At 41.8% G+C, this 22,405-nt stretch overlaps 1 protein-coding gene across 2 annotated transcripts in view; it reads left to right on the top strand.

Annotated features, from left to right (window-relative positions):
• cib2 (calcium and integrin binding family member 2) overlaps positions 1-22,405 on the top strand; it is a 112,479-nt gene that overhangs the window by 67,379 nt on the left and 22,695 nt on the right. For both annotated transcript variants that reach the window (XM_072282243.1, XM_072282242.1), the window contains exons 3-4: positions 7,693-7,804; positions 20,516-20,663. In XM_072282243.1, coding sequence (XP_072138344.1) covers positions 7,715-7,804; positions 20,516-20,663 — 238 coding nt within the window. In that variant the 5' untranslated portion in view covers positions 7,693-7,714. The remainder of the gene's footprint in view (positions 1-7,692; positions 7,805-20,515; positions 20,664-22,405) is intronic.

Genomic DNA, 22,405 nt, shown 5'->3' with positions numbered 1-22,405 from the left:
CATAACTTGCAGAAGAGTTATGCAAAGTGGAAAAGGGGTTGGATACTCTCAATAGTAAAGAATGGGGTTAAGATAGCAGAGGGAGGAAGGATCTTAGCTCAGAACATCAAGAAGAAGAATCAGGTTAGTGGAGCTAAGACATAGCAAGGGAGAAAATGATATTGATGGGAGTTATCTGTAAATCCTAAATGGTAGATCTCATATACAACATTGTACACAACAGGAAATTAACAGTGTATGTAACAAGGGTAATAAAGTAATCATTGGGGACTTTAATGTAAATACATACTAGACACAACAAATGATCTATAACTGTGTAGTACAAATTCACGGAGTGCTTAGGAAAACTTTTCTGGAATGCTATATTGTGGAGATAAGGAACCAAGCTATCCCAGATCAAATTAATAATTTTGTTCCCAGAAAAGCAGTAAGCTTGAGGATTGGAAACATTTCACCAGAGGAGGACACAACATTGAAAGGGAAAGGAAATGTAGAATATGATACTTATCAACCAATAAACAAATAAACAAGCTATAAAAGTTTCTGTGGATATGTTAAATAGAAAAGATGAGTTAAAGTTCATGTGGGTTCCCTACAGACTGGGAGAGAAAAAATAATAATGAGCGTAACTGCATGCCTCTAACTGATGCAGAGGATGTAAGTCCAGGTCTACATCTAGTCAATGTTGAATATGTATATAGATCTTCAAAATTTGAGTGTTGTATAAGGCAGCAAGACTGATTGTCCAGTATAAAACCCCATGGCAGATAACAATTCAGGTCTCTGAATGCCTGGAGGTGAATGTGGCTGTACAGTATGTCACTGACATCCTGTGGAGTAAATGGTTCAGGGTCTCTGACAATCTAGCTTTAGATATGTGTCTGGGTCTGCATCTCTCGGTTAGTGGATGCATCCAGGTCTGCAACTGTCTGTGGAAGATTTGAGTCCAAGTCAATGAGTGCCCAGTGTTGGATTTGTGTCTAGCTCTCTGATTATGCAGTGGGGAATTTTGGTCTAAGTTCACACTTGTCCAGCGATGGACAGACAGTTCCGTCTCCAAGAGTTAAGTCCAAGTCCGAAACTGTCCAGTTGTGGATACAGGTCCATGTGTGTGATTGTCTAGTGTAAGATATATGCTTGGATCTCTAACTTCAAGATGGCATTAGTGAACCATGGTAACGTATTGCAGGCTGCTTACAAATCTTCTAAATATACTTCTGAATTACTCTCACTACAATTTGCAGCCTGTAATTTCCCTTTAAGCAACGTGATTTTGAACTGTCTTAATGAATTAGTGATTTCATGATCTTCTGAAAGACTCAACGGATTCAACTCTCAAGCGTGCAGGTATGGCACCTTTAAGCAGATGAAGATACATCGCCTTGGCCAGAAGAGAGGGAGGGGAGGAGTGAATTGCTGAAGAATGAAACACCCTCTAACCAGCATCTTGTTAGCAAATGTACAGTCGTTAGAGAACAAGATTGAGGACCTAAGGGCAAGAGTGCTGTATTGGTGGGAAATGAGGAATTGTTGTGTTCTGTGTTTCACAGAGACATGGCTCACTCCAGATATGCTGGATATGTCGGTAAGATCCGAGGGCTTCTCAATACACCAGATGGACCAGACTGCTGATTCACAGAAAGCAAATGGTTGGGGTCTGTCTTTTATGATAAATTCTTTGTGGTGCTTGGACGCAATGGTCTTGTTGCACTCTTGTTCCCCCAATCTGGAATATCTGATGATTAAGTGCCTACTAGTCTACTTACCAAGAGTGTTCTCCACTGTGATCCTGATCTCAGTTTATCTATCTCCAAAGGCAAAAGCACTTGATGTACTGAATGCTGTGAATAGCCATCAAGAAACAGCCTACCCCCGACTCCTTTAAAATTATAGTCAGGGATTCAATCAGGCTTGTTTGAGGAAAAATCTGTGCAATTATCATCAACATAAGACCTGTAGCACCAGGGGTCCCAACAAACTCAACCACTGTTACACTGTGATTAGGAATGCCTATTGTTCCATGCTGAGACCATATTTTAGGGAATCTGATCACTTAGCTGTCCTCCTCCTACCTGTATACAGGCAGAGGCTAAAGAGCAAGGTTCCAGAGATAAGGACAACAAAGAGGTGGTTGCAGGAGACTGAGGAATGGCTTTGGGATCGCTATGGGTTGGTAGACTGGGCTGTGTTCAAAAGCTTATCGGAGAATCTGAACGAATACACCATCGTTGTCATGGACCTTAGAAAAACTGTCATGGGCAAGTGTGTCCCCACAAAATCATTCTGAGTCTTCCCAAACCAGAAGCCCTGGATGAACCATGAGATCTGCAACTTGCTAAGGCCCAGACTGGTGGCATTCAGCTCGGGCGACCATGTTACATACAAGAGAATCCAGTACAATCTCCAAAAAGCCATCTCACGTGTCAAGTAGCAATCTGAACCAAACTTAAATCACTGAAGGATGCTCGGCGGCTGAGGAAGGGCTTGAATGCTATCACCGCTTGCAAAATGAAACCAGCAACATAGGTGACAGCAAAGCTTCGCTCCCAGACCAGCTCAATGTCCTGATGTAAGGTCTAGGCCTGAAACGTCAACTGTTTACTCTTTTCCATAGATACTGCCTGGTCTGCTGAGTTCCTCCAGCATTTTGTGTGTATTACTTTGATTTCAGACATTGCAGATTTCCTCTTGTCAATGCCTTTTATGCTCACTTTGACCATCAAAACATGGTGGCACCTTCATGAACTCCCACAGCCCCTGATGACCTGGTGATTTCAGTTTCCTCGATTGACGTGAGAGCATCCTTTGGGAGGGTGAACCCAGGGAAAGCATTGCCCCAGATGTGTACCTGGCAGAATACTAAAGACCTGTGCTGATCAATTGGCTGGAGTGTTCACCGATATCTTTAACCTCTCATTTTAGCAGTCTGAGATACCCACTTGCTTCAAACAGGTTTCAATCATACCAGTGGTAGAATGTGGTAATCTGCCTCAATGATCATCATCCAGTAGCACTTACATCCAATGTGATGAAGTACTTTGAGACGCTGATGATGAATCATATCCATTCATAGCTGAGAAATGACTGGGATCCACTCAAATTTGCCTACCATCACAACAGGTCAACAGTGGATGTTCAGTCAATCCTGGAACATCTGGACAACAAAGAGGTATACTTCAGGATTCTCTTCGTTGACTGCAGCTCAGCATTCAATACTAACATCGCTTCAAAACTAATCAATAAGCTTCTAGACTTCAATACTTCCTTGTGCAATTGGATCCTTGATTTCTTCACTTGAAGACCTCAGTCAGTAGAGACTACCAACAACATCTCCTCTACGATCTCCATCAGCACAGGTGCACCACAAGGCTGTGTGCTTGGCCTCCTGCTTTACTCACTTTATCCTTATGACTGTGAGCACAGATCCAATGCCATATTTAAATTTGCTGACAACACCACAGTCATTGGCCAAACGAAAGGTGCCGATGAATGAGCATATAGGAGAGAGATTAAAAATCTCTCTGAGTGGTGCCACAACAATAACCTTTCCCTCAATGACACAAGATCAAGGAGATGATGATTGACTTCAGCAGGAGGAGAGAGGTCCATGAGCCAGTCCGCATCAGGGTATTCAGAAGTGGGGCGGGTCAGCAACTTTAACCTCCGCAGAGTTATCATTTCAGAGGATTTGTTCTGGCTCCAGCACATAAGTGCCATTACGAAGGAAGCATGGCAGTGTCTCTACTTTCTTAAAAGTTTGTGAAGAGTTAGCATGTCATCTAAAACTTTGACAATGTTCTATAAATGTGTACTGGAGAGTATAATGACAGGTTGCATCATGGTCTGGTTTGTAAACACCAATGCCCTTGAATGAAAGAGCCTACAAAAAATAGTGTATACAGCCCAGTCCATCATGGTAAAGCCCTCCCCACCATTAAGCACATCTACACAGAGTGCAGTCACAGGAAAGCAGCATCCATTAACAAGGACACCCACCATCCGAGGCCACGTTCTCTTCTCAGGAAGCAGGTACAAGGGCCTCAGGAATCACACCAGCGGTTCAGGAATAGTTATTACCTCTCAGCCATCAGGCTCTTGAACCAGAGGGGGTAACTTCACTTGCCCTATCACTGAACTGCTTCCACAACCTATGGACTCATTTTCAAGGAATCTTCATCTCATCATCTTATTATTTATTTATATATATATTTTTTAGATTATGAAGACACGCAGTCCTCTTTTATTGTCATTTAGTAATGCATGCATTAAGAAATGATACAATATTTCCTCCGGTGTGATATCACAAAACACAGGACAGACCAAGACTTAAAAAACTGACAAAACCACATAATTATAACATATAGTTACAACAGTGCAGCGATACCATAACTTGATGAAGAAGTCCATGAGCACTGTAAAAAGTTCAAAGTCTCTCAAGTGTCTCACATCTCACGCAGACAGGAGAAAGAAGAAAAACTCTCCCTGCCATGCCTGACCACAATCCGTCTCTGAGTCATCCGAAAACTTCGAGCCTCCGAATCAGCTCTCCAACACCGAGTACTGAGCGCCATCTCTGTCCGAGCGATTCGACCTCAATCTCGGTCGCCAACAGCAGGCAAAGCTGGGGATTTTGAGGCCTACCCTCCGGAAGATTCCCGACCACGCAGTAACGACAGCGGCGAACGAGCTTTTCAGAAATTTCTCCAGATGTTCCTCTGTGCTTTCACGTCCGTCTCCATCAAACCAGAATTGTCCACGGCCCCTATTTAACGGATACATTATCATTTTTCACCGGAGGGCTGTGCAGTATTTGTACAGTTTGTTGCCTTTTGTACGTTGGTTGGGGCAGTCTTTCATTGATTCCATTGTGTTTCTTGTATTTACTGGGAATGCTCACAAGTAATGAATCTCAGGGTTGTATATAGTGACATTCATGTTCAAAGTTCAAAGTAAATTTACTATCAAAGTACATATATGTCAACCATCAAGCTCTTCAACAAAAGGGGATAACTACACTCATCTATTGAGATGTTCCCTCAGCCAATGATCTTACTTTAAGGACTTTTTATTTCATGCTCTTGTTATTTATTGCTATTTATTTAAATTTGTATCTTTACAGTTTGTTGCCTTCTGTGCTCTACTTGATCTTTCATTGATCCTGTTATAGTAATGTAATACCCTGGTTAAGATTTCTACTGCTAAGCTGTGAGGTATTTTTATTTTAGCAGTTTTCTCAAAAGCAGTGCGTTCTGCTGGTAAGGGTGTTTTGGCTTTGGCTAGAGATAAGGAGCCACAATGTCTGACTTAAGAATGTTATGTCGGCCAATCAGGATTGTGTAACCTTCTGCCTAGTGGAAGATTTGGTAGAGCTGGGTGGGATCAGATTTCTGAAGGACAGGAGGACATGCCAATATTCCTGAGAGAGCCAGTTCATTCAAGATGCTCTTCAAGGGAAGTTTGGAATGTGATGGGTGCCTTCACGTAGAGTGTGGGTTCAGCACATGGGTAACGAGATACTCCTGACGATGCCAGAAATGAACTCCAAGGTTTATGTACACATTGGACTGGTTTAACTGTAATGTACCCTTCTATTTTTCTTCTCTTTTTCTGTAACTATTTGTTAAAGTCAAAAATATGGTAAATACACGTACTTTGTAATTTTATGCCAGTGTGTGATCTGTCATTTCTTGGCGACTATGCATGGGGCAGTATTTACACAACATTCACTATAATTAATGTTCCTTAACCAGTTTGATGGAACCCCAAATAATACTGATCCTAGACTTATATCACGAATGAAAGGTGGCCTCACCGCTGAGTTAGCTAACGAGCCAAGTTTGTATATGAGCCCCATGAGATGGTTACAAGTACTATTCTATAGATTTGCTGAGTATGTCCGCAGGAATAAAGAATCTCAGGGTTGTATGTGGTGACATATATGTCCTCTAATAATGAATCTTGCCATTAAACTTTGAACCATATACAACCCTGAGATTTGTTTTCTTGCGGGCATACCCAGTAAATCCAAGAATCATAATGAAAGACGGCACCCAACAGGGCGGACAAACAACCAATGTGCAAACAACAACTAGCTCTGCAAATACAAAAGAAAAAATGAAATAATAACAAACACTGTAAATAAGCAATAAATATCAAGCTCAGGTGATGAGGAGTCCTTGAAAGTGAGTCCATTGTGTAGGATGTGAGATTATTTATGATTATTATTATTTGTTTTTTGTCTGCTCTTTCTTTTTTTGTATTTACAGAGTTATTTTTCACATTGCTTGTTGTCCATCCTGTTGGGTGTGGTCTTTCATTGCTTCTCTTGTGTTTCTTGTATTTATTGTGATTGCCACAAGTAAATGAATCTCATGGTTGTATATGGTGATATATATGTACTTTGATAATAAGATTACTTCGAACTTTGAACAAACTTATAGACGATAAGGGCCTAGTTCTATATCTCTCCAAAGGTGGGCTTTGGTCCAGATGCAAACTATTCAGTGATACATGAGACTTGATCTTAGACTCTTCAATGGAAAGTCTGGGTCCAGGTCTAACACTGTCTTTTGGTTTATCTAGGTCCAGGTGTCCATTTGGCTAGTGATGGCCTGCATTCAGATCTAGGATTGTTGAGTGCAGCATTGTGATCCGAGGTCCAAATCTCCAGCCGTTTCAGCTTCCCTATTGCCTTTATTCTCTTTTTTTGTAATGTGAAGACCAGAACAGTGCTTGGTTCTTTAGGTCTGAGCTAACTACATCTGTAGCTTGATATTATATTTCAACATGCTTGAAGGCGTGAGAAGAGCAGGGCAGTTGATGAGAAAACATATCGTCACTGTCATCCTGATGTTACCTTAGGGCAGAGCCCAGATGATAAGATGCACCTCCAAAGCTATGCTTCAAGTATTCAGCCTTGTATAAAGAAAGAAAGATTAGCTTTATTTGTCACACGTACATCAAAGCATACAGTGAAATCTGTCATTTGCGTTAAATCAGTGAAAGTTGTGCTGGGTACCCTGCAAATGTAGCCTTGCTTCCAGCACCATCATAACATGCTGTCAACTCACCAACCCGATTAGTATGTGGGAGGAAACCAGAGCACCTGGAGGAAACCCACACAGTCATGGGGAAGACATACACACTCCTTACAGACAGCAGTGGGATTGAACCCCAATCTTACTGCTGGCGCTGTAAATCGTTGTGTTAATAGCTATGCTACTGTGCTGTCCTTATCTCTTAAATATCTTAATTAATATGTTAGCATTCTAATTATTTAATATTCTCTCAAATCTAATGGAAAAAATGTGAGTCAATTGAAAATGGGTCAAACTGCTTTGTACCAGACAGTTTAATCATTCTGGCAAGAAAACAAAAAAAAGGATGTTTTAATTTTTGGCACTTGGACCTGAGTAAAACTGTAGTGAAAGTTATTAAAAGCCTATGTAAGTGTAGGGACACTCTTAAAAAAACAATGATTTACATTTTTTTCTCACATGTAACGTTTCTCAGACTGAGTCATATGAGAAAGATAACATTGATGTAGTTGCCAAATGTCCCAGCATCAATGATCATTAACTTAATTATTAATCAAGTAACAGATGGACTGGCTAACGCCTTAAGATACACCAAGTTGCAAGTGAGTGCATACATTATCAAGGTGCTCAGAGATTGTCTTTCATTTCTCTGCAGGTTGCATGGCAGATACCATGAGATGGCTCCTCACATAGTGCCAATGGATTACACCAAGGAGCCAGACGTCACAATTCCAATTCAACTCATAATAAATATGCCGGAGCTAAAGGTACAAGGATAGACTCCATTACTGTCAAATGCAGGACATCCTTCATGTGCATGTGTTTGTATGATTGAGGAGGATTTAGTCATGCAGCTAACAGCAGTATGATTCTTTGCCTTTTTCACAAGGTACAAATCACAGGAAGAATTGTTATACTTAATAGAGGGTAGCAGGAGCTTCCACAAGACAATAAGGAAGAACATCTGTTAAGCATTAAGCAGGGCAGCCAACAACCTGCTCCCTGTTCTGTGGGTGGATGGCAGACACAGAGACAGGCTTTGTCTGCACTGGCAAGAGCAAAGATATGTGAGCGTTAAGTTCTTTATAATGGGGAATGACAGCTAATGCCCTGAGGAATAGAGGAATGCCACAGTTATTTGGAGATCAAGACTCCAGGACTCTATCTTGATGCATTTGCGGCAGATGTTATATGAGATGGCTATTTCTTTGAATGAGTCTTGTTACCAGAGGTTGTCAGTCACTGAATTTCCATGCACATAGTGCTGTGTCACAGAATCAGACTGCAGTGGGATTTGGATTCTGTACTCCATGTGAGGAACAGTAGATGTACAGCGACGTCTGTATAACACCTGTGTTACAGTGGTAGTACCAACCATCCAAACACCAGTCCCAAACCCAGTGCAGTGAACAGCCAAGGAGAGAGAAGAAAAATAAACAGTAAGTTTCCAGAGGTTATTAAATCTCTGGCGATTCCATGTTAATCCCGGCAATTTACTGTTGTGACTGCCTTTTGAATGGAGATGTAGAATATACAGGCAGATGACCTTAAGCTGCAGTTTTCAAAAGTGATCCCTTTTTAGACAGCTCTTTAAAGGTTACAAAAAAGGTGTGGAGTGAGCAGTAGTGAAGGAATAGAGCACCAGCATGACCTCACTGACCCTTCCTGGTGCTCTCTGCCTCTTTTGTGGACCTGTGGCAGAGGAGGGATACCCTTATTAGCGTTATAAGACCAGGCCAAAGGTAAAAGGCAAGGTGTCAAATGTTCAGAGCACCTGGGACACAAAGAAATGAAAGATCTATTGAAGATCTGAGCCTTCGTGAGTATTTGGACTGTGCATTACTGTACTATCTACGACTTTGTCAAGCATCCTGCTAAAATCCTAGTAGACCACATCAGTGGTTTTACCCTCATCAACCTCTTTGCTACCACCTCAAAAAATTAAAGCCTTCCCTTAAGAAATCAGTGTTGAGTATTCTTGATTAGCTGTATCTCTCTGCTGATTAATGTAGTCTTTCAGCCTTTTACCTAATAATTATCAAGTACCATAAACGGAAAGGAGGAATAGGTCTTGGAGGTCTTGCACATTGAATATAGGAAGTTAGGAAAGAACTGAAAGGCAGGATCTCAGAGCTAGTAATCTGTGGATTTCTCCTGGTGCCACATGATAGGCCAGGAATAGAAAGTCAGACAGGGGCAGTGTTTCAGATTTCTGGATCATTGGAACCCCTTTTGGGGCAGGGGTGACCTATACAAGAGGGACAGGTTGTACCTTAACCATGCGACCATAAAACATAGGAGCAGAATTAGGCCATTCGGACCATTGAGCCTGCTCTGCCATTTGATCATGGCTGACTCATGCCCCTCTCACTCCCATTCTTCTGCCTTCTCCCCTTAACCTTTCACGCCCTGATTGATCAAGAACCTGTCAGTCTCCACCTTAAATACTCCCAATGACTTGGCCTCCACAGCCGCCTGTGGCAACGAATTCCACAGATTCAACCCCCTACCCCCAATTAAAGAAATTCCTCCTCATCTCTGTTCCAAATGGACGCCCCTCTATTCTGAGGCTGTGCCCTCTGCTCCTCAAAAATCCACTCCACAATCCACTCTATCTAGGCCTTTCAACATTTGATAGGTTTCAGTGAGATCCTCCCTCTCCCAATTCTTCTAAATTCCAACAAGTGCAGGCTTGGAGCCATCAAACCCTTTCATTCCTGGAATCATTCTCATGAACCTGCTTTGAACCCTGTCCAATGTCAGCACATCTATTTTTAGATAAGGTGCCCAAAACTGCTCACAATACTCCAAGTTAGGCCTCACCAGTGCCCTATAAAGACTTAATATTACACCCTTGCTTTCATATTCTAGTCCTTGCGAAATGAATGCTAAAATTGCATTTCTCTTCCTCACCATTGTCTCAACCTGCAAGTTAACCTTTAGGGAATCCTGCACGAGGAATCCCAAGTCCCTTTGCACCTCAGATTTTTGAAATTTCTGCCCATTTAGAAAATAGTCTACACTTTTGTGCCTTCTACCAAAGTGCATGACTGTGGACTTCCTGACACTGTATTTCATTTTCCACTTCTTTGCCCATTTTCTTAATTTGTTTACTTCCTACTACAGCCTCCCTACTTCCTCAATGCTACCTGCCCCCTTCACCTATCTTCATATCATCTTCAAACTTGGCCACAGGCCATCAATTTCATACATAGAACATAGAATAGTACAGCACATTACAGGCCCTTTGGCCCACAATGTTGTGCCGACCCTCAAACCCTGCCTCCCATATAAACCCCCACCTGAAATTCCTCCATATACCTGTCTAGTAGTCTCTAAACTTCATGAGTGTATCTGCCTCCACCACTGACTCAGGCAGTGCATTCTACACACCAACTACTCTCTGAGTAAATTTCATCATCCAAATCATTGACATATAAAGTAAAAAGAAGTGGGCCCAACACTAACCCCTGCAGAACACCATTGGTCATCAGTAGCTAATCAGAAAAGGCTCCTTTTATTCCCACTCTTTGCCTCCCTCCAATCAGCCAATCCTCTTTGCATGTTGGTATCTTTCCTGTAATACCATGAACTCTTATTTTGCTAAGCAACCTCACGTGCAACACCTTGACAAAGGCCTTCTGAAAATCCAAGTCCATAGGGTCCACCAATACCCCTTTGTTAATCCTGCTTGTTATTTCCTCAAAAAAATTCCAACAGATTTACCAGGCAAGATTTTCCCTTAAGGAAACCTTGTCGACATGGCCTATTTTACCATGTGCCTCCAAGTACCATGAGACCTCATTCTTAACAATTGACTCCAATGTCTTCCCAACCACTGAGGTCAGGCTAACTGGCCAATAATTTCCTTTCTTCCTCCTTCCTCCCTTCTTGAAAGATGGAGTGACTTTTGCAATTTTCCAGTCCTCCAGCACCATACCAGGATCTATTGATTATAGAAAGGTCATTACTAATGCCTCCACAATCTCTTCAGCCCCCACTTTCAGAACCCTGGGGTGTAGGCCATCTAGTCCAGGTGATTTATTTACTTTCAGACCTTCCAGCTTCTCAATCACCTTCTCCCTAGTAATAGCAATTGAACTCACTTATGTTCCCTGACGCTCTTAAACCTCCAGCATACTGCTAATGTCTTTCCACACTGAAGATGGATACAAGTACTTATCTAGTTCATCTTCCATTTCTTTGTTCCCCACTACTACCTCTCCAGTGTCATTTTCCAGCAGTATGATAACTGATCTTGCCTTTCTTTAAATCTTTATATATCTGAAAATTTTTATATATTTTGGTATCCTCTTTGATATTATTGGCTAGTTTACCTTCATATTTCATCCTTTCCCTCCTTATGGCTTTTTTAGATATCTTCTGTTGGTTTTAAAGTCTTTCCAATCCTCTAACTTCCCACTATTTTTGCTGTATTAAATGCTCTCTCTTTGGCTTTTACGTTAGCTTTGACTTCTCTTGTCAGCCATGGTTGTGTCATCCAAATTGCTCTGAGAAACTCCAGCCATTGCTGCACTGCCATCATCACTGCTAGTGTTCCCTTCCAATCAACTTTGACCAGCTTACCTCTCATGCCCCTATAATTCCCTTTACTCCACTGAAATACTGATACATCAGAATCAGAATCAGGTTTAATATCACTGGCATATGTCATGAAATTTGTTAACTTCACGGTGGCAGTACAAAGGAATACATGGTAAATAAATATAGAGAAGAAAGACTGAATTACATTAAATATATATATATGTCTATTAATAAGTTAAGTTAAAATAAGTAGTGCTAACAAAAACAAAAATAAAATGTAGTGAGGTAGTGATCATGGGTTCAATGTCCATTTAGGAATCTGATGGCAAAAGGAAAGAAGCTGTTCCTGAATCACTGAGTGTGCACCTTCAGGCTTCTGTATCTCTTTCCCAATGGTAACAATGAGAAGAGGGCATGTCCTGTGGGGTGGGGATCTTTAATGATGGATAACGCCCTCCTAAGCTCCTTGAAGATGTTTTGGATACTATGAGAACTAGTACCCATGGTGGAACTAACTAATCTTACAAGTTTCTGCGAATTACTTTGGTAGTGGTCAATGAGACTTATAAGTGGAAGTCTGTAAATAGTGGTGTTCTACAGGGGTCTGTACTGGGACATCTGCTGCTTGTGTGTCAGTACCTCCAGTTGAACTCTGTCTTTTTGTGCGTTTCTCCCTAGCTGTCAGTCTGTGGTTTTGTATTGCCATGTGCTCCTGTTCCCACTCCTGCTCTACTTCGGCCCCTGTATTACTGAGTACTCTGTCTCTCATGAGTTTCTCATTATTACCTGTATTGCTGCCACCTGTGTCTCATTGTGCTCCACCTATCATCTGCCTCTCTGTTCATTGCTCAGTGTATTTCAGCCCTGTGTTTTCACCTATTTGTGGCCAGATTGTGCCAGTGAATTTTCCTGAGCCTTTCCAGTTTTTGTATCTGTACTCTGTCTGATTCTGGTGTTTGGTATATGAAATTGTAGATGGGTAGGTTAGTAAATTTGCAGGCAATATGAAAAATGATGATATTCTGGATAGAATAGAAATCTGGCAAACAATAGAGTAAAATGTAGACTATTTGTAGATATGAGCAGAGAGATAGAAAGTGGATTTTAACCCTGTGAAATGTGAAGTGTTGCATTTTGGTAGATCAAATGTAAAGAGGCAGTACACTATGAATAACAAGGTCCTTAATGTTTTTGTGTAGAGAGATCTTGGAGTCCAAGTCCATAGCTCCCTGAAAATGGCTACCCTGGATGACAGGGTGGTAAAGAGGGAGTATGGCATACTTTATTAGTTGAGCAAATAATTTCAAGAGTTGGGAAGTTATGTTGCAGCTATATAAGACTCACATGGCAGAGGCTGAGGGCAGATGTGAAAGAGGTTTGTAAGAAACATACATGGAGTAAATAGACAGTAACTTTTTCCCAGTTGAAATATCTAATGCCAGAGGGCATATGGTTAAGGTGAGAGGGGGTAAATTCCAAGGTGATATGCAAGGCAGGGTTTTTTTTTTATACAGAGTGGTGAATGCCTGAAATGCATGGCCAGGAGTGGTGGTGGTGGAAGCAAATATGATGGGGACAGTCAGGAGGCTCTTGGACAGGCACTTGAATATATAGGAAATAGAGATTGTATAGGCAGGAGGATAGTTTAGTTGAGCATTTGGTTACTAATTTAATTAGTTTATACAGTATTGTAGGTCATAGGGGCTATATTGTGCTGTTAAGTTCTATGTGCCAGTCTCAGCCAGACTGGTTGGTAGATACTCCAAATATTACTTTTTTTTTGCTTTTTAAAGCATGGAACTACCCCTGTATCTGCAAAAATGAGTCAGAACCTGTACTAACTCCTCATTGCTTCCAAGAAGAGTCTTTTTATCCAGGTTTGGTAACTTTCTTCATTTGTAGAGATACTAGGAGGTGGTGCCTTCTGCACATGTAATTGCACAGCAGTCTGTAACAGAATAACAGAGCAAGACATTGCCTGGCTGCAGAACTGGCTATTGCATCAGCATTGCTCAAGTATTCTCCTCCTGGCTGCAATTGAACCTCTTCCTCCACTTCTCGATGGATGAAAAACTTACTTCCAACTTGCCTGTGACGGCGATACTGCTTAAATCATGACCGTTTGAATCCACCTTCAGAACTTGATCCAGCCAGGACCAACTCACATGCAACCTCAGCCTGACGCATAAGTGTTTTAATACTGAAACCTGACCTCTTTACTAACTTGGTTGGATTCTACAAGGATCAGGTCATGTTGCCAGATTCCTATAACATATGCTTTATACTAAATGTTCAGAAGAAACCTATCTTTGTTTATCTCTCCTGCAATACCACCACCCCCTTGACATCAAGGTCTACAATGAGACTGTGGAAAATGTGGATCACTTTCCCATACCTCATGAGCCAACTCTCAGCAAAGGCACTCATCTAAGATGAAATTTACCATCTCTTCCATTGCATTAGTATAGCCTTTGGCCAGCTGAGGAAAAGAGCATTCAAAGGCCAAGAGGCAAAAAAAAACTCATCCTTTTTGGCATCTGGTTTTATTTCCCAGTTTAGGAGGGTCTGTAACTAGAGGATACAGGTGTGAAGTGAGAGGGGAAAGTTTAAAGGAGACATAAGGGCAAGTTTTTCACGTTGATGCTGGTGGGTATGTTGAGTATTTTGCAAGAGGAAGTTTTAGAAATGGGTTCAATTACAACGTTTAACAGACATTTTGACAGATACAAGGATATGAAAGCTTTAGTGGGATACAGGCCAAATATGGGCTAATGGAACTCGCTCAGGAAGATACTTGGTGGATATGGGGAAAGGGCCTGTTTCTGTGTTCTGTCACTCTGATTCTGTGTGTTGATTTGATAAAACAGCCACAACATTCAACTGATGCAATAAGCTGATTCATCTACAGTCAACATGCCATGAACAAGTTATTTTCAAGGACTGAAAAATAAACATTGAGTATGAGCCAAGACTACCCTGCCAAGCTGTTACAGGCCTTGGAGACCAATCATGCATCTTTTAGAGTCAAAGGATATGCACATTGTTAGCATAGATGACACTTATTTCCCATCAACTGGTTCTCCCAGGTACATTTAAGTGGCTCTCGAGAGAAAGGTATACTGGAGTCACATATGACTTAATCTGGGTAAGACTTCCTTTCTTGATGGAGATTTGTTAAACCACTTGGGTTCTCATGAAAATCAATCAGCATCATGAACACGTGACTTTAATGATGTTGAATATTGTTTAATGCAGTGCTGGTCTTAGGCTGCAACCTCCCTCAAGTGCTCAGTCTTCCCTGAAGCTCTCCAGAGCTTCCTGTGGCTCAGAACCTCAACACACATGGTGTGCATTAGGTTATTTCTTCATATAAAAAAAGCTTCTTATACATTCATGAGATGGGCTTTTCTAGAAAGGTTGTTATCCATTGCCCACTGTAGCTGACTTTGATTAGGTGATGGAGAATTTCTTCATGAACCATTGAAGAACATATGGAGAAGGTGCTCACACTGTGCTGTTGGGCAGAGTTCCTGCATTTTGGTCTATTGACGATGAAGGAATACAAATAAACTGTTGTCAAGTGATGACAAATATTGAAGTCTAAATGTTCATGCCACCTTCATAAGGTATTCCCATAGGTCTGTGACCTTTGCCCTTGAGCTGGTACAAGTGGCAGGTTGCTGGCGGAATGGCCTGGGTGCATTTTGTAACTGCACTTGCACTGCTGAAACAGGCAGTAATGTTTGAGGTGGCAGATGGAGTACGAATCGAGTAAGCTGCTTGGTCCTGAATAATGTTGAGTTTCTTTAGTGTTGTTGGACTGCAATCAAGCGGACAAAAAAAAAAGCATTGCACCACGTTTCTGACCTGGAAGGATGTCAAGTGATGAGTTGTATGCCACAAGACATCCATGTCTTTGTAGCCACAGTATTTAGTAGCTTTTCCTAAAAGAAAGTTCTCATTGCTGACTGCCAGCTGTCAAAAGTTGACTTCAACATGGTGACACAACGGACTGTCATACAATGGTAACATTATTGCCATTGGAGGTGGTTATCTTGATGGAGATGGTCAAATGAATAGAGTATCTCCTAAGTTACAGAGAAAGGTTGAACAAGTTAGGTCTTTATTCTTTGGAGCGTAGAAGGTTGAGGGGAGACTTGATAGAGGTGTTTAAAATTATGAGGGGGATAGATAGAGTTGACGTGGTTAGACTTTTTCCATTGAGAGTGGGGAAGATTCAAACAAGAGGGCATGGGTTGAGAATTAGAGGACAAAAGTTTAGGAGTAACATGAGGGGGAACTTCTTTACTCAGAGAGTGGTAGCTGTGTGGAATGAGCTTCCAGCAGAAGTGGTTAAGGCAGGTTCTATGTTGTCGTTTAAAGTTAAATTGTATGGATATATGGACAGGAAAGGTACGGAGGGTTATGAGCTGAGTGCAGGTCGGTGGGAATAGGATCCGAGATGGCCTGTTTCCATGCTGCAATTGTTATATGGTTATATGGTAATCCTGTGAGGTATAGAAAACAATGAATGGACAACATTCTACAACACATTTCATTTTTTCTTGCTACAACACTGTATCTAAAAAAAATTATTTTACACACTCAATGTGCCCAGCTGACAGATAGTGAAGTGTATTTTGAAGTTGTAGAATAGTAAAGGCATCCGTTAGTCTTGCGAGACCATGGATCTGCGCCTGGAAAGTCTTCACTCTCCAGGGCGCAGGCCTGGGCAAGGTTGTATGGAAGACCAGCAGTTGCCCATGCTGCAAGTCTCCCCTCTCCACAACACCAATGTTGTCCAAGGGAAGGGCATTAGGACCCATACAGCTTGGCACCAGTGTCATCGCAGAACAATGTGTGATTAAGTGCCTTGTTCAAGGACACAACACGTTCCCTCGGCTGGGGCTTGAACTCACGACCTTCAGGTCGCTAGTCCAATGCCTTAACCACTTGGCCACGTGCCGCAAATATAGCAACCAAATTGTGCACACTAAGCTCGTACTGCAATGTGAAGCTGACTTTTTTAATCAAAGGGTTAAACGTTGCTCTGAGCAGCTGTAGAAACACCCCTATCCTCCTTCAAAAGTATGCTGTAGGATCTTTGCAGTCCACATCTTTAACATCACAATTGAAAGAAGGCAGCACGTGCTCAGTACAATGTGAGGAATGTGAGCCTGCATGGTGTGTTCAGATCCCTTAAGGGCAACTAAACCAACAGCAGTCTAATGCAAAGGTGACATTCCTACTCACTGAATCAAAGCTGGAACCCTTTTAGATTTAGATTATGAGGACACTCAGTCCTCGTTTATTGTCATTTAGAAATGCATGCATTAAGAAATGATACAATGTTCCTCCAGTATGATATCACAGAAAAACAGGACAGACCAAGACTAAAACTGAGAAAAAACACATAATTATAACATATAGTTACAACAATGCAAAGCAATACCATAATTTGATAAAGAGCAGACCATGGGCACGGTAAAAAAAAGTCTCAAAGTCCCAATAGCCCATCATCATCATAGCTGGTACTTGCTGCCAGATGTACCAGCAGGAAGATATTTCAAATTTAGTGGCTTCTGCAGGACTCCTTTCAAATATAGAATGATTGATTACACTCTGAAACCCTGACAGGATTGAATTATTTTTATAAATTCTCACCAACTTTTACAATTAGACAATTGCAGACAATTCCTCCTCATCCTATTAAGTGTTCCCTCTCATCAAGACCATGCCAAGAAGGTTTAAAGTTTCCTGATTACATATAATTTCCCAAAATGAACAGTGGCCAAATGACACAGATGTTCTGTATAACCATTGTGGTCACTTGCAATCATTCCTCGCTTCCCACACTCTCCCCTACATGCTGCATAATTTTCAATTTTGAATCATAATTACAATGTTGATGCAAGAAGAGGACTGCAATAGCAAGCAACACTGTACTAACCTCACAGAATTCAATCAGACACATTTTCCAGTCCAGGCAAAGGTTGTGCCTTCATTTTCAAGTGTAATTGGGAAGGGTCTAGGGCTTGACCCAAGTCCTTTAATATTTTAGCCACTGCTGAGTTTGAAGACAACATTAGTTTTTTTAAAAAAAGTGGTTCTACACAATAGGATTGTGCAGAAAGTCAAGTTGCTTCTCATTTCTGAGGCCAGAGAGACGAGTTTCATCTCTTAGAGACCTCCAGTTTGGTTCTTGTTTGTGGTTTTCTGGGCTGCATCACCCGGACAAGGAATGATGTAACCCCAATGGAGTGAAGACTAATGCCGGAAATGGCAGTAGACTATTGTTTATTGACTACAGCTGTGCCTTCAGTACTATAGTTCCAAGCAAACTCCTCATCAAACTCTGGGATATTCTCACATTAAAATAGACACATTTCAACCCATCCAGCAGACTGTAATTTCCACTTCCTACGGTATCCTTCCTCATTGTCTCTCTACATGCTACACCTATGTTCACACCAACTACCCCACGCTCTGAACTATCACTCTGGCTCCCATCCCCCTGCCAAACTAGTTTAAACCCTCCTCAACAGCTCTAGCAAACCTGCCCAGAGAATATTGCGCCCCTCAAGTTCTGGTGTAACCTGTCCTTTTTGTACAAGCTATACCTTCATCGGAAGAGATCCCAATGATCCACAAATCTGGAATCCTGCCCCCCACACAAGTTCCTCAGTCACACATTCATCTGCCAAATCATCCAGTTCTTACCCTCACTGGCGTGTGGCACAGTCAGCAATCCAGAGATTATCATCCTTGAGATTCTACTTTTCAGTTTCCCATCTAGCTTTCTACATTTTCTCTTCATGACCTCATCCCCTTTCCTACCTATGTCATTGGTACCAATGTGTACCCCAACTTTTAGCTGCTCACCACCCCCTTTAGAATGCCATGGACCTGATCTGAGATGTCCCTCAGAGGACAATAAACTATTCAGGTATCTCTTTCACATACACAAGATCTTCTGACTGTTCCCCTAACTATTCAATCCTCTATCTCCACTGATGTCCTCTTCTTCTCCCTTCACTTTTAAGCTACGGAGCAAGACTCAGCACCAGAGATCTGGTCGCTGTGGTTTTCTCTTGGTAGTTCTTCAGCGGAGCCAGAGGAACAGTATCCAAAGCAGTATATATGTTACTGAGGGGAATGGCTACAGAGGCACTCTATACTATCTACCTACTCCCTTTCCTTCTAAAAGTCACCCAGCTACCTTCCTCCCGGACTGCCTCCCTGTAGCTCTTATCTATCACCTTCTCATTCTCCCGAATGAAACAAAGATTATCCAGATGAAACTCCAGTTCCCTAACATGGTCTGTAAGGAGTTGCACCCAGATACAATTCTCTCAGACGTGGTAATCAGGAAGACTGGAGGCCTCCCAGATCTCCTATATCTTGCATGAGGAGCATACCACTGACTTCAAATCTATTCCACTACTCCAGCTAGGCACTAATTGACAAAGAAAGAGAAACCTTAACAGAAATCTTAACCTAACCCCTGCCTCTGCTTGCCGAATCCGAATCCTCTTGAGTCAAAGGCTAACCCTGTCCCACTGCAACAATAGCTGCTCTGCTTAAACTCAGCTTTTTTTTTATTGGTCACAGACAAGAGAAAATCTGCAGATGATGTGTGTTGCTTCTTTTATTGGCCTTGCCAGACCTTTAACTCAAATAATCTCCACCTCCACAGAAAGACCCAACAAGCCCTGCTCACTTTTTAAATGGTGGTGTCATGGTTAGTATAACACCATTACAGCACCACCTCCACATTCCTCCCACATTCCAAAAAGACATATAATTATGGTTAGTGAGTAGTGAACATGCTATCTGTGGTGCCAAGTTGGAGGCATGGCAGCATTTGTGGGCTGTCCCTAGCACAATCCTCACTGATTTGAAATGACACATTTCACTGTATATTTCAAAGCACATGTGACAAATAAAGCTAAACATTATTTTATCCTTATCTTTAAATCGGCACTGAAACTGCACTAGCAATTGTTACCACAATCTCAATCTGTTCAGGAAGTCCTGACAGAGGGTTGAGAACTTCAAATTCCTCGGCGCGAACGTGACCAATAGTCTGTCCTGGTCTAATCACGTAAATGCCTCAGCCACTCATCAATGTCCCTACTTCCTCAGGAGGCTAAAGAAATTTGACATGACCCATCGACCCTTACCAATTCCTGTTTTCATTAAAGTAAGCGAATGTTTCTAGGCAATTTGACATTATTACAGCAGCACAGTCACCTCCTTGATTAATGTTTCAAACCAAGTGACACGTTTCACACACCATCAAAAACTGTGCTATCAACTCCCAAACAGCACAGCCCTGGGATGAGTAGCAAAGGTTAGTTCTCTCAGAGCAAGTGTAGAAGGGGTTGAGGAAGGGAGAGCTAGGTAGAGAGTTCATCTGAGTACAGATGGAATGTGTCCGAGCATCTGTGTGTGGTTTTGAATGGATACTTGCAAATGTGTATGGGTATGTTAAGACTATGCAGTAGCAAACGTTCTCTGACTGTCATTGCACCAAGATCTTGTCCTGTCAGACTAGTGTACTGGTGTTTAGTAGCCACCCCACATTAAAGGAATAATAGTGGAAGTAAGCCATCCTCGATCTGAATCTTCATTACTGTCTCCTTCACTCTTCAAAGTTCAAAGTGCATTTAATATCAAAGTGTGTATACTTTATACAACCATAGCTGCCTGTCAGGAGACAAATCTGAAGGTTGTATTAAGTATATGAACTTTGATAATAAATGTACTTTGATCTTTGAAGAGTGAAGGAGCTGTAATGAAGATGAACTTTTTTGTTAAGAGTTCAGTGAGTGTATGGTGATGGGGGATTATCCCTTTCTAAATGACTATTAATATAGTGAGGTGTATAGACTGATAGGCTTTTGTTGTAACAAAGCTGTTTGTTTTCACAGGAGAATCCATTCAAGGAACAAATAGTGAAGACTTTTTCTGAAGATGGTGAAGGGAACCTGAGCTTCAATGACTTTGTAGATATGTTTTCGGTGCTGAGTGAAATGGCCCCTCGAGAGCTAAAGGCCATTTATGCCTTTAAAATCTATGGTACAGTAGTCACTTCCTTTATTAAACTGTTTCACTACCCAAATTGAAGGATGAGATTGTCATCAGGTCTTAGGCAGGGAAGTCAGGATATGGGGTTGTTCTTCATTCGCAAAATATATAAATTGTATTCAAAGTTGTTCCTCCTACAATAGTCACCTTTTCTGTAAAATTTATGTTTTAGTCCATGCCTTACTTGCACATTTACCACTAATTTTTTGCAAAGCCATTCTTTGGCAGATCGCATCTTAATTACAGGAGGAAGCCATGCAGCTCATCAGGTCCATACTGGCTTCAATAGAGCAATCTCATAATCTCACTCCCCCTCTCTCCCTGAATCCCTGCAATTTGCTGTCTCACACACGTCCATCAGTTCATCTTTGATCCTTGACACTAACCTAAACTGAGGAGTAATTTACAGGGATGTGGTATGAAATCAAAGGACCTGCAGACACCTACATGGTCAAAGACAGAATGTGCAAACTCCACATTGTCACCCCCCAAATCTGGATCAAGCCCAGGTTCCTAGTGCTATGAGGCAGCCATGCTAACAATGTGTTACTATGACATCTGAAGCAGTTTCAACTCTCTGGCAAGTATCGAGAAGAAGGTGTGATCAACCAGCTGCACCCTAATGATTGCAAACCCAGAACGTTAGGTATACTGACAGCACACCCAGAACATCAGGGATCCTGACAGCTCACCCAGAACATCAGGGATACCGACAGCACACCCACAGCATCAGGGATACCAACAGCACACTCAGAACGTCAGGGATACTAACAGCACACTCAGAACATCAGGGATACTGACAGCACACCCAGAACATCAGGGATACCAACAGCACACCCAGAACATCAGGGATACCGACAGCACACCCAGAACATCAGCATACCCACAGCACACCCAGAATATCAGGGATACCAACAGCACACCCGTAATATCTGGTATAGCAACAACACACCCAGAATATTTGGTATACCAACAGCACACCCATAACCTCATGGCCAAACAAGAGATGACAGGAAGTTGGGCTGATAGTTTGTGAGGAGACAAGGGATCCAAAGTGGTCAGGTTTTCAAGATGTAGGTGTGGGAAACTGGGGTGATAAAGTCCTCTGTGGCAACTCCTCGTCTTCTTCTGTTTCCAAGGAAGGACTCAGAGGTTTGTGATCTCAGTGCCATTGGGTCTTATTGGCTTAATAGGAACTTCTGACCACAACCCTTAAATATATAAGCGCTCTGCCATGGGGCTGGTAAAGACGAATATTCTTAGCCAATTTCACTGAGTTATTTAATAAGTGTTAATGAAAGGGGTGTGTTTGATGTATTGATGGTGTTCTGCAGGTATCATAGAATGAGATCCACTGCACTTTTTGATAAAGGTTAATGACCTGCACTTAAATTTGCAGAATATGGTTTCAAGTTTTCAGATTGTACACTGCATTTTCAATGAGTTTTCAACTTTTCAATAGTCAGACCGTTGGAACAACAGACACACAACACATGCAAATAATCTCAGAAAAATGTGAAGCCATTAACTTGTTAGGAAGAATATAAACCAAATGCTACAATTATTAAAGTGGGGCTGGGGACAGAAAAGCCTGTGGGTTTATATACTCAGCTCCTGAGGGTGACAGAAGCCTTTTAGAAGACCCACTGGATCTGTGGCTTTATGAAGCAGCCATGGAATGTAAAGCAACACACACAAAGCCCGGATTTCCAGCGTCAGCAGATTTTCTCTTG

This window comes from Mobula birostris, chromosome 18, assembly GCF_030028105.1.
Source record: "Mobula birostris isolate sMobBir1 chromosome 18, sMobBir1.hap1, whole genome shotgun sequence".
Taxonomy (NCBI): Eukaryota; Metazoa; Chordata; class Chondrichthyes; order Myliobatiformes; family Myliobatidae; genus Mobula; species Mobula birostris.
This window is presented reverse-complemented; position numbering and strand designations above follow the sequence as displayed.